Source organism: Parasteatoda tepidariorum, chromosome 7 (genome assembly GCF_982258835.1).
Source record: "Parasteatoda tepidariorum strain Cologne lab strain chromosome 7, Ptep-v5.0, whole genome shotgun sequence".
NCBI lineage: Eukaryota > Metazoa > Arthropoda > Arachnida > Araneae > Theridiidae > Parasteatoda > Parasteatoda tepidariorum.
The window spans coordinates 85,607,074-85,622,134 of record NC_141761.1 but is presented as its reverse complement, the minus strand read 5'-3'; the positions used below and the strand labels follow the sequence as shown (position 1 = coordinate 85,622,134).

The window sequence follows — 15,061 nt, the reverse complement described above, 5'->3', positions numbered from 1 at the left end:
GCTACAGGCAAGGGGAAGAAAGCATTTCCTTTCATTAATATATTAGTTCTTTCATTAATATATTCTTCCTTTTGCCTCGAGTGATACTCTGTGTGGTGAGTGAAGCATTCTAAAAGAAAAGAATTGAGTGTGGGCAAGGGGGAGCAGTTCAAAGGTACCTTAGTAAAAGACCCACACTGACCGTCAAAATTGACGGATTTCAAGAAATTAAATTTTACTGGTATTTGCTTATAGGAATGAAGTAAAGTCCTAAATAAAGAAGTATCACTTAATTATGCAATTCAATTTCAATGAAATCATTAAAAATGGAATGAGGATTAGTTTCATAGATGTCGTTTACCCTTAATAATCTGAAAATATTTTTTGAAAAACCCAACCCGGATTTGCAAAAATTGCTTTGTCCTATTTTGACGAACCCTGTTATTTAATACAAATATATCAGTTCTTACAGTATAATGAAATTGTTTTTTATTTATTGATTTTTTTAGAAAGGTATATAATAGGTACTGCAACTGGTGGTACAGTACAGGACCCGTTATCCGGAAATCAAAAAACCGGAACAAAATTCGATAAATTTTCCCGCAATTTAAAAAAAATTTTTTTTTCCCTCTTAAGATTTTAGGAATTTTCTTTCTTTTTTGAAAGATGTTTACCTTACCATCATTTCGGAAATAATCATTAGTGTGTTACTTCATCGTTTTTTCTTTTTAAGATTATTTTCAAATATATATATATATTTTTTTAGTTTGGTTTAACAATAAAAAAATGGCTTTTTGTAGCAATTCAGAAAACCGGAAAAATCAGTTATCCGGAATAGCGATGGTCCCAATCGTTCCGGATAATCGGTTCCCTACAGTATATGTATATTCAAAATGATGAACAATCATACTATTTTTAAGGTCCTTAATTTTTCAAAAAGAAAAGTCCTTAATTTCTTCAAAAAAAAGTCCTTAATTTTTGCCTTTTTAAAAAAGTGGGAACCCTGTCATAGCATTCATTTTCTTGTCCATTGTAGTTTCCCCAATTAGTACATAAGCATATAAATTGGTTCAAGAAATTGCGTTTGATTTGTTCGTACATTTACTTATTAAACAGGAGGAATTCGGCATGCACAGTGTTTTTTAGCAAGCCATTTGGTACAAATGGAGTATTGTTACAACAAAGGCTTAAATTTTCTTCCTTTACTATCTATCCATGCTTTGTTGGATTCAGGAAACCTACCTATCATGTTCTTGAAACTGACGATCAATGTATGCTTGATAGTTTACTCTTTTTATGTGGCACGCTAAGACAAAATAATTTGGTGGTAGTTCAGTTTGAACAATATGTGCGTTTTAATAGGCTGTCTATATAGTTCACAAATTAGTATTTTAAGAATTTACGTAAGAGTATTTGATAAAGTCCATGATGTTCCTAATTTTTTTAATGCACCAATATATATAAATTTTTACTTTTCATTGTATTGAGTATTTAATTTTGTTTCCATTCAGCTGATGTCAAATAAATTATATCCTGAGCAATTGAAAAATTTTTAGTCTTTGTACTATCACATGTTTTTGCAAAGTATTGAAATTTGTATCTCCTATACACCAAGCAAGGAAGTTAAAAAGCTAGGAAGGAATAATTTTTTCAACTGTTGGGAGCTTTAAACTATCAGCAGTTGGGGGTTAAATAAATCTAAAGATGGGGATTCTGAGATCTTTTGCTGTAAAATTAAGCTGACTTATTTATAAATCCTTTTGCCTCACTATTATAATTATCTGTTATTGTTTCATTTTCATGTACAAGAAGTGACATCTTCTGCTTCTGTTGATTCAGTTAAATCTAGAATCTTATTTAAATCTAGCAGGAAAAAAAACTACATAATCTGAAACATTGCTGTTTAAAACAAGTTCAGAAAGATTTTGTTGCTTTTGTCTTACAAACACTTGCTGAGGAAAATCGCTGCAAACACCTTTTTAGCTGCCTATTGCTTATATCTAAATCATTCCCACTTAATTATTTTTTATCACAGTCTTGCTCAAAATTTTCGATAATTTGTTCATTTGCACTACCTCTGAATTCATTATTATGGGTTCAACAATAGCTGCACAAAGTGACTTGTAAGCATCTTTATGTAGTGGAGTAGAAATTTCATCCTCACAACTTTTATGACATTTTGCTTCTTTTGTAATTAAATCTATCCACGAATTTTAATTAAAATATGTTAACCTTTTGTATTTTTTGTAGCAGTTTCAAATAAATCATTACTAGCATTAAAAGTCATGCATTGTAAAAGTTTCTATCTATTGCATTTTCATGAAACATATATGTGTGCATAATTTTTTTTCATATAATAAACAAGCGCTCGGAAAAAATACCCAAATTGTTATAACTTTGTGTAAGAAAGCAGTGATACCTTTTATTTGATTTCTTCAAAATAAAGCTTTTTTTTGTTGTTTTTTTTGTTTTTAAGCCTTTTCTATTCGTGTCTCGTTTGTAAATCGATCATAATACCTTTTTGCAATATTCCAGATTTGAATTTGAATGAATTTTTTAATTTCTCAAACAATTTTCTCTTTTCCTTCCAACGTTATTCACTTTTCTGAACAATTAGTATTTTTTGTTTAGACCTCTACAATGTGAATATGTAAGCAAAAATCTCCTGAAAAATCTCCTGTAAAATCTCCTGAATATGTAAGCAAAATAAAGTTGTAACCGTGAAGTCCTCAATAAAGGCAAAGGATTCTTGTTTATATATTTGTACAAAGCTGTTGAATTCAAAGCTTCAATTTATTTTGTCAAAAATATGCTAAAAAATAACTATGCCATAAATAACTTTGTTCCATGAGTTGGTAAACCGACTTAGGCAATTTTACAGCTTGTCCTATGACTTAAAAGTGATAATTGCTGAAAAAGATAATTAAAACTACTTTTAAATTTAAGTAATTAGAACAAAAATGTAGATAAACAGTTTTAAAATAATAACTGTTGTTGAGGTTGTTGTTGTGGAAAGAATATTGATGTTAATCATATTGATTGATATTAAAGGTGATATCGAACAAGCTGGAGATGAGTTGAACAATGCTGATGAATCTCTAAAATACATTTTGAAGCTGTTCTGGATACAAACAAAGTATAGTATATTGATTTTAAAGCACGTCATGTTTGTATAAATCTAAAATGATTGAGTTGTAATTTTTCATGTGTTTACTTTTAGAGCTCTTCAGTCTTCAAAAATCTATTATCAGCCGAAAATGAATTCACCCTTAATGTCTGCCGAATCCATTAGTTCATTGTCACAAGATTCATATGGTATTATTTCTTATACATTTATTTTGACATAAAAATGCACATTTAAATATCGAGTCATGTAAACTAGAATCTATTTTTCTTTTGGAATGTAAAAATGTACTGCATTTTCACAGAAATATTTTTATTCTATTTCTATTTTACTGTATGCTTCATAACTTTAATTTTTTATTCAATAATTCGTGCTTGAATAATGAATAATTTTGAATTTTAAATGACATTTAGTTTTTAATTTTCTAATGCATTCAGTCAGGGATTTTGGAAAAAAAATCAAAAATATCCAATATTCTGATATTTATCTGATATTAAATATGCATTCTAAATTTTCGAATAAAAGTTAACATCACTGTTTATAAATGCTAATATTTGGGATGATTTGAACGTAAAAAATTCACTTTTATATAGTTTCATTGTACAATTTAAGTTCCCTTTTGTATTTAACAAGACATATTTCTAGAGACGAAATTGTTTAATTGAAAAATTTGCATATCCTTTGATGTCATCAACTAACGTGACTGTAAAATTGTCTGTCGTTATACACCAGGGGTTTCCAACTGGCGGCCCGGGGGCCGCATCCGTCCCGCGAAGCTTTTTTTTGTGACCCGCGAACTAAAATATATTAGTTGTCATTTTTTTGCGGACAATTTTCGTAAAAATTCTATATGGGTTTAAAATACTTTTCTCGTTAATAAAAACCTAATTTCCTCGTTTCTGTGAAATTTAACATACCAACGGTGCAAAGAAATTTATTTTTCAAGTTTTGCATCCAAGAAAATATTTATTCAAATACAAAAATAATCATGTATGTTGCTCTTTTTTATTTCATTTTTTTTTTGTATTTTGTGAATATAATTTAGCATGTGCGTATCATTCAAAAATTTTCTCGAAGAAATTCTCCAATTTAACTTTTTGAAACCACTCATTTTGGACGAAAATATTTACAGACACATTTGCAAATTTTAAATTTAAAATGTAAATATCGATTCTCAGGTGGTTGCAGCAGACAAACCTCAATTTTCTCATTGAATATTTTGTGTGCTACTATGTAAGTTTTAATACCTTAACAATTAGATATCTGTTGCATATTAATTGTTTAATACATATGTGCACATTAAAGTTATTGTAGCCCAAATTTTTATTTATTTATATCTTTAAAGTTATTATTAATAACAATTAAATATTTTTACTAATCTACTTCTTATTTTAATTTGTAATTCAATACTTTTGTTTTGTACAACTTGGTAAAACTCTGACAGTAATATTTAATGTTTCTTCAAACATAAAAGAGTCTCACAAAAAATTTTGATAAAGTTGCGGCCCGCAATTTGATTTGTGTATTTAATTGTGGCCCCCGGCCTCATGTAAGTTGGAAACCCCTGTTATACACTATATAATATCACTAAACAATCTGATGCATTGTATATGAAAGCATGCTGGTCAAAATTTAGTTTTTACCTACAGTATTATATTCTTATTCATAATTTTAAAAAAAAAATTGTTCGATTTTTGAAAAATTTTCATTTTTTATTTAATAATTGACTTTTAAAATTCACATTTATTTAGTTTTAAAATATCTTAGACTTCAGATAGACGTTATAATTTTGCAAAGAAATATAAGGAAAATTGTAATATATTTAGTTTAAAAAAGAATTGCAGTTTTCAACCATATTATCCGAAAGAATATTTTAAGTATATTTTTTAAAAAATGTGATACAGTTCACTAATATGTAAAGTTTAATTTCTTTAATAATGTAATTACTTTAATAATGTAATTACTTTAATAATGTAATTACTTTAATAATGTAATTTGTTATTAATAATTTATTTAATAATGCACTATGTATATGTTTTTTGTTCTGCATGCTATTCGCTTCTTGCAATCACATAATGACAAGCATTAATTTTATCGCAATAATTATAGTTAGGAAAACTTATTGTAAGAGTTTTTCTTAAGTTAACTTCCAGGAATAATTACAGGGCTACAAATTCTAAGTTTTCTGATGAAATATTGCTTGGTATTTATAAAATATGGTATGGATCACCATTGAATTGCACCTGATATACTTGGAAAAGTCTGGGAATTTTTTTTTCTGAAGTAGAGTGGGAACCCTGTAATTAAGTTTGAAATTGCATTTTTTTTCCTATTAAGGTTGCATTATCAGAAAAAAAGGATAGGAAAGTTAAAAAATACTAAATTTAATTTAACAACTAATAAACTGCTCATGAATTCATGACATTTTTCTCTTGTTGCAGTTTATAAAGATGGCCTGTCAGACATTAGCGTTGATCTGAACACATCCAGCCGTAGCCGTAAAGATGACATATCTCTGCAAAAGAATTTATGTATTGATGACCTCTCTATAACTTCTCCACCTGCAGCCACCTCACTTCCTTCCCATATCTCTACTTATTCTAATTGCTCAGAAGTCCTTCTCACTCCGAATGATTTCACGTCTCCCTCCCACACAAATCTTTCAGCTCCCGACTCGTTCACTCACCCTGAAGATGTGTCTACAAAGTGTGAGGGTATCGAAGTTGTAGAGGCCTCATCTCTTGTTAGAAGGAAGTCTTCCCAGCATAGTGCTACTAGCTCACCAAGCAGAGAAGTTGCTGAAATTCTTGCACCTATTAAGATTCTTAATTTAGGTGACATATTTTCTGTGTTATATTTATTACTCTTTTTATTTGTTAGTTATACTGCAGATTGACCAACTCTCAGGTCTGAGTCACAGGTTTTTGTGCTTTTTTTTTCCCCAATAAGTGTATTAATTGGAAACCATTTGTTTGCTTATAGTTCTGTAAACTTTACTCTCGGTCAGCAATTTTTTAGTTCAAGTGTATTGAGTTTATGATTAATTCTTAAAAAAAAAATTTTTTTTAAAAATATTTTCAAACATTTAAACCAAAAAAAAAAGTTAAACAAAGTATGTAAAAAAATTAAAGTTTATAAGGATTTCTCTTTTTAGATGATCATAATTACAACCTGCCCAGTCTCCTGTTTTTTAACGAAGACTTCTATATTTTTCGACTATCTCCTGTTTACCCGTATATTCTTAAATTTCTCTGTATTTGTTGAAGAAATTTTTTTTAAAAAATGGTGATAAAATATCTACTGATGGCTAAATTGCTTCTCTTATTCCTTATCAGATAGTGTTAATAGTTTAAGTAATTATAAATAAGGGTTTAAAAATGTATTCTTTAGATGAAAATTTATTTACATATTTTTTACTTCGTTAAATGTAAGTGCTTATATTATTTCCTATTTTGAATTTCTCTTTTTGACTTAAATGATTATGCATGATGTATTAAAACACTTTACTTGAAGCCTAAAAAATGTTGCTTGTAAAATCTTCGTTATTTTATCTCTCTTATGTTGGCAGGTATGACAATTCATCTTATAATAATAATTAAGAAAAAAAGGTTTTAGTTCTTAATAAAAACCTTCATAAAATTATAAATTTCAACGTTAAATTCACCATGTAATATTTTTTTAAAAATATTTTCAAACAAATGTTTTATAAACTAAAAAAAAGCATCTACAAAAGTTTAGCTAAGTTAATACATGTAATTTCTTTTTTAAAAGTAATATCTTAAGTCATGCTAAAATAACTAAGAAAAACAAAGTTTTCAGTTTCTAATAAAATGTTTTGTAAAAGTATACATTTCATTTAATAATAAACAGTGTGACCGGTTTGAATTTTGTGGATACCATAGTAACGGAGAGGGGAAGAGTGAATAAATCATATAACCTTGAAATGCCTATTTTATTTACAAAGACTATAAATATTTAAATTATGGATATGGCAGTTAAATGTTACAGTGATCTTGTACATTCATTTCAGATGAAATACCCAGTGATTCATCTAGTGTGAAACATGAAGAGAATGGTTTAGAAGATTTTAATTTATCTGAAGCTGCAGGAATTTCAAGGAATCAGGAATATCACATGAAAGATTGGCCCCAGGCTCCTGATCACACTAAAAGTTATAGGATTTCAGCCATGAATATGAATGACAAGTACATTTTAAAATTTTTTTCTTCATATTCTTGTCTTGTTATATTAGCATTGTTTAGAACATTGACTGGAATAGATTATATTGTTATCTTAGAGGCTTAATTTGTGGCTGAGTGGTTGCAAACGCTTCGTGTTCTCGTGCCACAGGTCCTGAGTTCAATCCTCGGACCGGGTAAGGTTGACTCAGCCTTTCATCCCTTCAGTGGTTCGATAAAATGAGTACCAAGCATGCTTGGGGACTGAACACTGGGGTTCTGCTTTCGGCTGATCACCCAACCGGAACATCTGGTTCTGCACCCCAGAGTCCAAAGAGGAGGAAACTAAGATGGGCACAGTAGGCCTTAGCCCTCTCTGGGCTGTCATGCCACTGAATTTTAGTTGAGTTTAGTTTTAGATGATTAACTTATATAGAGTTTAGTTTTAGAAGTAAAGATGCCTACTTATTTTGAGTAATTTAACTTGATTTATCTGATATTATAGAAATATTTTTTAGAATTTTGCTTATGATTGACAACTGACAAAATCATCAATTTAAAAAAATGTGATGTTTCTTATCTTATGAGTATTCATATTCAGTTTTTGGTTGAATTATGATTAAATTCCCTTTTTTTCCCCATATCTCTTGGAAACCTGGAATCAACGGTAGGATCAACTAAATTCTTTTTGTTAACAAAGCTGAATAACATGAAAAGTACAAAAATGCCAACTTTAAAATTTATGTTTTGACACTAAAGAAGATTCAATATTATGGAACTAAAACTAGTATATCTATTTATATTGTTCGTATTTATGTTTCGCTTTGTTGAAATATAGTTTTTGAGCTAAAATTTCTAGAAGTTAAATTTTATTCTACTGAAAAAGCTAAGACTATTCTGATATATGCTGATCAAATTGTTAGTAATTAAACCTATAAACGTTATTTAAATAGAAAAAGAGTTTTTTTCTGAAATAGGGTAAGATGATGATCAAAATGTTGGTTATAAATCCATATTAATGTAATTTAAATGAGAAAGGAGTTTTTTCTTTTTTTCTTTTCCAAAATAAGGTTGGATGACGATCAATTTGTTCGTTATTAGGTTATATATCCATAATATAATTTAAATGGGAAAAGAATTTTTCTTCCGAAATACGGAAAGATGATGATGGTAATAAATCCATATTATTGTAATATAAATAGGAATGTTTTTTCTTTTTTGGAGGACTTAAATATTTTTTGTTTTATGTTAATTAATCAGTTATATTAATTATTTCTTTTGTTTGCCTGAAATTCATTTATTTATTTAGTTTAAATTGCAGTGAACTTTTGGGCCCTACCCATTTTCAAGCTGAAAGCAGAGAAACCTCAGATATATCATTAGATATGAGCTCCAAACTCTTGAAGCAAGTATTTTTTTGTTTTCAATATTAAATCTTTGTTATCTAGCTTGTTGAATTATTTAGCATTATCGGATGCAGTGCTATGAACTGACTTGGTCCAGTTATTTTTTGGGAAGAGATAGAGAACACTTTAAGTTTATTTTCTAAAAGAGCCAAAGCTGAATTAGTTAACTCATGAGTTTTTCCTCTGTTTTATTTTTAAGAATATTATTATTTGAAATAAAATGATATGTTGCTTTATTTTTAATGTTTTACATGTACATCAATTTGAGGCAAATAGCCATCCCAAAAGTCATAGTTAATATTCAGTTAACTGAATTACAAATGAGGACCAAGAATGAAATTATTTAATTTTAAGTGTTAAAATTATATTCTAATACCATGGAAAAACTTACTTCTTAATACTTTACTATTATATGTTGGACATAAATGACTACTGCAGGGTTGCCACAGACTACTAAAATGCAACTATTTGCTACTATTTTTGGCTTTAGTCGACTATGGCGACTTTTTTTGCCTGAAAAGGCCAAAAAAAGCAACTATTTTCAGGAATAGGCGACTATTAGGATACTTTTTTACTCTTAGCGAAATTTTCTCGCCAAAATGAACGTTGCTTTTTAGAATGTTAATAAAAGAAAGCAAACTTTTATATAATCATTTATGTTGAAAGAGCCAAAAATTTAAATTTCCATTAGATTTAATAAAGTACTTGTTATATTGTCTCTTTGAGAGGCAGTTTTGTTATTTTTAATTGTTTTTTCCTTCTATTAACATTCATATTTTATTGTAATTCGACTTTTATTTAGGTACCTATTTTCTAATATGTATACCATTTATGTTTGCACTAAACCTTTTTTTAATTGGAGCGTAGTATTTGACAATTAAGCTATAATTTTAGTTATTTGGCTACTATTTCTGATAAATTTTGTTCCTGTTCAAGCAACTATTTTCAAAATTTTAGGCAACTATTTTCATGCTTGAGGCTACTAAAAGCAACTATTTTTGTTCAATTTTTTCTGTGGCAACCCTGCTACTGCCATCATGTGTTCAATCAATTTTGTTTTTATTTTATAGATTCAATCACAATCTTGATGAAATGACACAGAAAATAGGTGCATTTACTAACATAATGCATGACCAGCGTTGCGATATCCAGAATTTGCAGAAGGAAATAAAACTATTACGCCAAAACCAAATGCTTAGTCAACAAAGTTTAGATGAAACTGTGATAACCAGTAAGCTAGAAGGTGTAGTGTCTCAAACTCTATTACCACATTGTATCCTTTTGAAATATTTTTTCTCTGCATTTATTTCTTGTAATTTTCTTTTTTGCTAGAAAAATGACCTAAATATAACATATTATTCCTTAAAGTTTTATGATTTTAGTTAATATATTAAACATGTTTTTAAGTTTATGCATTTTTAATTGGTTTCGTTTTAATAATTGTTAATAAAAGTTTTAAAAAACATGGATCATAGAACTAGTTTAATAGGGTTCATACCATCTTGAATTGCAGTTTATTTTTTTCCAGTGTCTCAAAACCTTCGAAATATTAGTGGGACAAGCATGTTGAAGTATTTAGTTTACTTATTATTTTTTATGTACTGGGTTATTTACAACTGTTGTAAAAAAACAGCTTGTTGGCGGAGACATGATAAGCCAGAATCTTACTGGACATCAGTGTTTTCACTACAGCGCGAGAATGCGAGAATATCGCATCTTTTTTTCTTTTCTCGCATTAAAAAATGATTACCGCGAGAAATTCGCGCATTCTATAAGTCAATTTCAAAATTCGCGAATTTCTTGCATTTTGAAAAAAATTTCTCATTGCGCCATTTAGAATGGATTTCACTTTTCCTCCTGGATCTTTCATTATTTTCAACATCTGCCCTATTATCTAGCTTCCCTATTTACCATTGTTCAGAACCTTTAAGAACAACAGAACACCATCCCTCGGAACCACGGAACCTCTTTCAGAACGCATTTCTCTGCAACCACGTGTTTACCGTAGGTAAGGTTTCTCCATGTAAGAAGTTCAAACTTTTTGCGCATTAATGTAAGATGGACAAATACCTCGTAAAGCCAATATCTTCTACTCCGAAACGGACAAATGAAAATTAAACAAATGTGGGTATAAACGACCAAAACGAAACAAACACGCATTTGAGCAACCTAATGAGAATAGCTGATGAAAAAGTAGATGTAGAACATTTTCCACATGATGATGCAAAAAATAAAAATATTCAATGATTTAAAAATTAGAAGATGTTAGAAATGTATTATAATTAAAGAAATGATTTTTTTTCAAGTCTCTTTGTGTTTTTTTTTTTTTTTTTTTAATTTTTAGATATCTCACTTAACTTTTTGAAATCTCACCCTGTTTTTGAGAAAGGGTGAGAAATTCTCGCCCATTTTTTTTCTGCGATGAAAACACTGGACATGTTTTAAAAATGCTGTTCAGATGATGCCTTATTTACTCACTAAACTTTCATACAAAATTGCTTTGTCATTGCGAGATGCGATTTACAACTGAAGGCAACTAAACAGGGGTAATTGTATTCTAGGGGTACCCGGAAATTCCAGGTCTTCTGGGTCTAAAAATTTCAATTCCTTTCTTCAGGATCTAAAAACTAGAAGCTGGACATGCAATTTTTGCCCATTTCAAGACCATTGCTTCATTGACTTCCATGAATGAAAAACTTGTTAACTGAAAAAATTTTAAAGCTTTTTCCAAATCGCAGTAACGAGACGTTTACATACATTCTTTTGCCAATTTGACTCTTTTGGTTTGGCAGATTTTCACCATTTTGAATATTTGGATTTGCGTCGGAATCTTCGAATATCTTGATTCTTATTCGCGCGATTACTCGTACATTGCAATTCCTATTGACGTGATTTAAAAGTCCAATATCAAGATTTGTATTTACATATTTTTAAATCCCAATTTCGTGACTCATATTCATTAGAGTTTAAAATCCAATGCTGCGATTCTTAATAATAATTGTTATAATCGTTTGTAATATCAAACATCAATTTTCGCATTTATACGCAATTGAAAAAACTATGCATTATGATTTGTATTTACGCAATTTAAAAATTCAATATAGCAATTTGTATTATCGCGATTCTTGTAAGAAGTAAGTTTTTTTTTTTAATTAGTTACTCTAATAGTGTTATATTCTACATTAGTATGTAATTTAACTATAAATGTGAGTTCAAAAAGTTATGTTAAATATGAAGCATGTATGGTATATAAGTTGATATAGATTTATTATTATTATTTTTTTTTACATAAAATTTTAAAGGTTTTTCACTTTTTGCTCCAATGTCGCCTGACTAAGTCAAACATTTGTTTTCAAACTTTCTTTTTAAACAAAATTGTTGTATGAAATCGCCTTTGTGTAATGAGATATCCTTATTTGTAACTTGCCTCACATCTTTTAGTTTTTGGCTTTGTGTGCATGTAGCTTTCCTGTATGGCATATGTAACCTTATATTTCTGTATTGTTCCCGCTGACTATCGTATTCCTCACCTGCATGCAAATTTTTGAAACATAGTGTTTTTTTTTTATTTTACTTATTTGAATAAATACAATGAAATTATATGAATTTCAAAAGTCATCTAGTTTTTTTTCCTATATAACTTTGCCATTTTCCATGTGATGGAAAACATTTAAAGAAAAATAAATTGAATGACATTTCTAAATAAAAACATAAAGTTTACTTTTAGTTCATTTTAAACTGTTTTCCGCTGCTGTTACAAATTTACTTTATATAAAGGTTTCTTTTCTTTGCCTTAGTAGCATACTTATCTGTTTAAAAAGAAATTAATTTCTTTTCCCTTTAATTTTGTTAGTAAAATGTTTTTATTTCGCATATAATTTGTTTTCTCTTATTATATGTTTGAAAGTCAATAAAATAATTCTTTAAAATGCAAAATATGCGTAATTAGCACATCATATTTTACAGTTTTTAATCCATTGGAGCAGATGGGACAAGGGTACCCTTATATATATTTTTTCTAACGCTCTAATTACAAGCAAAAAAATATTTTTTTGTACTTTTTAATCATAAAATCAGCCTAATAGATACTAACAAAGATCTTTCAGATTATTAGATTTATATTGGTACTAACTTATAAAATCCCATAAAGGAAGTAGTTAAGAAAAATTTTTTTTCACTCATTTACAAAAATTTATGAATTATTGATTTTGAAAATTAAAGAATTTCAATTTAGTACTTTAAATAAATCTAGTGAACCTATTTTGTAAAATTCTGTTAAATTTTCCTAAAAAATATTAACTTAATTATATTACTACTGTTTAATATGCATCCTTAGCTTAGAGCCCAGATTCTAGATTGGAAAATTTAGTTTTAAAGAAGGCCGATGAAGAACGCCGAAGAACAGAGCGAGAGCTTATCAAAATATCAAATGATATGTCCTCATCACTTGGCAATAGACTTGAAAGTACACTTAAGCAAGAACTCTCCGCCAATATTGTTCCTCGTTAGTTGAAAATTTTTTAAATCTAGCAATTTCTTAAAAGTTTTTTTAGGCTTACGGTCTTCTCGTTTTCTTTCTTTTAGAAATTAACAGAGTGCTTGATACCGTGTCCCAAAAGATGCAGCTAGATTTCAATCAAAAACTTAGTGCAACTGATACTAGTCTTCGAGAAAATTTTGCTAAGCATTTAAAAAGCAAAGTAAGTTAAAATAAATTATTAATTTTACTTCTGTTTAAGCATTCTTGTATTAAAAAATGTTTAATTGCATGGATTATTTTGTTAAAATGATAAAGAAAGAACCAAAACCAGTTTGCTTATTATAATGGGTCATATTTTACAAAGGCATGAACCGCAAGGTAGTTTATTCTCCATTTTTTATATATAAAAGCTTTATTAATAAGATAAAATATTCATAACCTTAATGTTAATCTTGAACTGTAAGAAAAAATTCTTCATTTTTCTCTATCATGACCAAGTTGTGATAAATACAGTGAAACCTCCAGGAAAGACCACCTCTATGTAGCGACCATCTCAAAAAATTTAACAAAACAAATAAGTAGATTAAAATGTACTCAAAACATTTATGTGCAACTCTTATTTAGAGAGCTCCCTTTGATGATACAACATTATGTTGCAGTCAGAGTGCACCAAAGACGATGCTATCAATGATTTACTTTTAAAGTTAAATTAGAAAAGAAAGTTATTTTAACTAATTTTTACAATATAAAATTAAATGCAAACTTATATGAAAAACATCATTGTTTATTTATTTAAACTAGCTTTATAATTCATAATTGGTAGATTAGTTTTTACACATAATTATATCAGCTGGGATCACTTTTGTAAACGCTGAATTTTATTCATAGACCAGTCTTTTCATGGCACCAACAGAAGTGGCATTTCCGCCCCAAGAAAAGGATACTGACTAAAATTAAAATCATTTGCAAATAATCATGTACCTTCAATAACGATTTTGAAGTCAATGGAGGTAACCTCTAAGAATCAATGACCATTTTAATACGGAACGGAGAGAGGTCACTTCCGAGAGGTTTCTCTGCATATTAACATGCAGTGAAGTATGTGGACGCAATGTGTATGAGGCAACATGGGTATAAAAACTGAATCCATGTTACAAGTAATCTTTAAAGTATTGTCATTCATAAAAGCTTTTTTTATAGACCATGTTTATTACTATAATTCCTTCAAACTGAAATTGAAAATTAATATCAATTTTTATTACTCTTATAGCCATTTATGGATTCCATCGCTCAAGCTGCATCAACTAGTTTGCAAGGTGTTGTGCAAGTTGCATGCAAAGAAGTATTCCTCAATAATGTTGTGCCTTCATTTGAAAAAGCATCTCAGCATCTATTTCAACAACTTAATGATGTGTTTTATAAAGGCACATTGGAGTGTAAGTTTCCTATTTATTAAACGTTAATTATAGTCTGCGTTTTTTAATAAAGTATTGCTAGATTTCACATAGTAAAATCATTTGACAAATGATGATTTGTAAAATCTGTTGCAATTTTTTCTAGAGCACACCTGCAAAACCTAGTACGAGGGTTGCTATTTATATTTCTGGCCTAATAATGAAAAAACAAATATGTAGGATCGAAATTGGTTTTATTGTTTTTCAAAATATTCTCCATGATGATCAATACACTTTTGCATGCGTTTGAACCAATTTTCAAAGCACTTTTTCCAGTCCGATTGAGGTAACTCCAAAACATGCGTTTTGAATGGATCATCCGCTTGCTCGGGGGTTGAAAATCGTTGTCCACATAATTTATTTTTGATGTGTGAGAATAAGAAGAAGTCATTGGGTGCCAAATCAGGGCTGTACGGCGGATGACCCATGAGTTAGATCTT

At 28.9% G+C, this 15,061-nt stretch overlaps 1 protein-coding gene across 4 annotated transcripts in view; it reads left to right on the top strand.

Annotated features, from left to right (window-relative positions):
• Positions 1 to 15,061, top strand: part of Ge-1 (Enhancer of mRNA-decapping protein 4 homolog Ge-1) — a 56,754-nt gene that overhangs the window by 31,984 nt on the left and 9,709 nt on the right. For 2 of the 4 annotated variants that reach the window (XM_087168184.1, XM_087168183.1), the window contains exons 13-21: positions 3,031 to 3,115; positions 3,200 to 3,294; positions 5,545 to 5,937; positions 7,134 to 7,308; positions 8,603 to 8,686; positions 9,758 to 9,960; positions 13,036 to 13,191; positions 13,272 to 13,387; positions 14,438 to 14,603. In XM_087168184.1, coding sequence (XP_087024310.1) covers positions 3,031 to 3,115; positions 3,200 to 3,294; positions 5,545 to 5,937; positions 7,134 to 7,308; positions 8,603 to 8,686; positions 9,758 to 9,960; positions 13,036 to 13,191; positions 13,272 to 13,387; positions 14,438 to 14,603 — 1,473 coding nt within the window. Of the gene's footprint in view, positions 1 to 3,030; positions 3,116 to 3,199; positions 3,295 to 5,544; positions 5,938 to 7,133; positions 7,309 to 8,590; positions 8,687 to 9,757; positions 9,961 to 13,035; positions 13,192 to 13,271; positions 13,388 to 14,437; positions 14,604 to 15,061 lie in introns of all 4 variants that reach the window. The other 2 variants (XM_087168182.1, XM_087168181.1) reach the window with 1 other exon arrangement.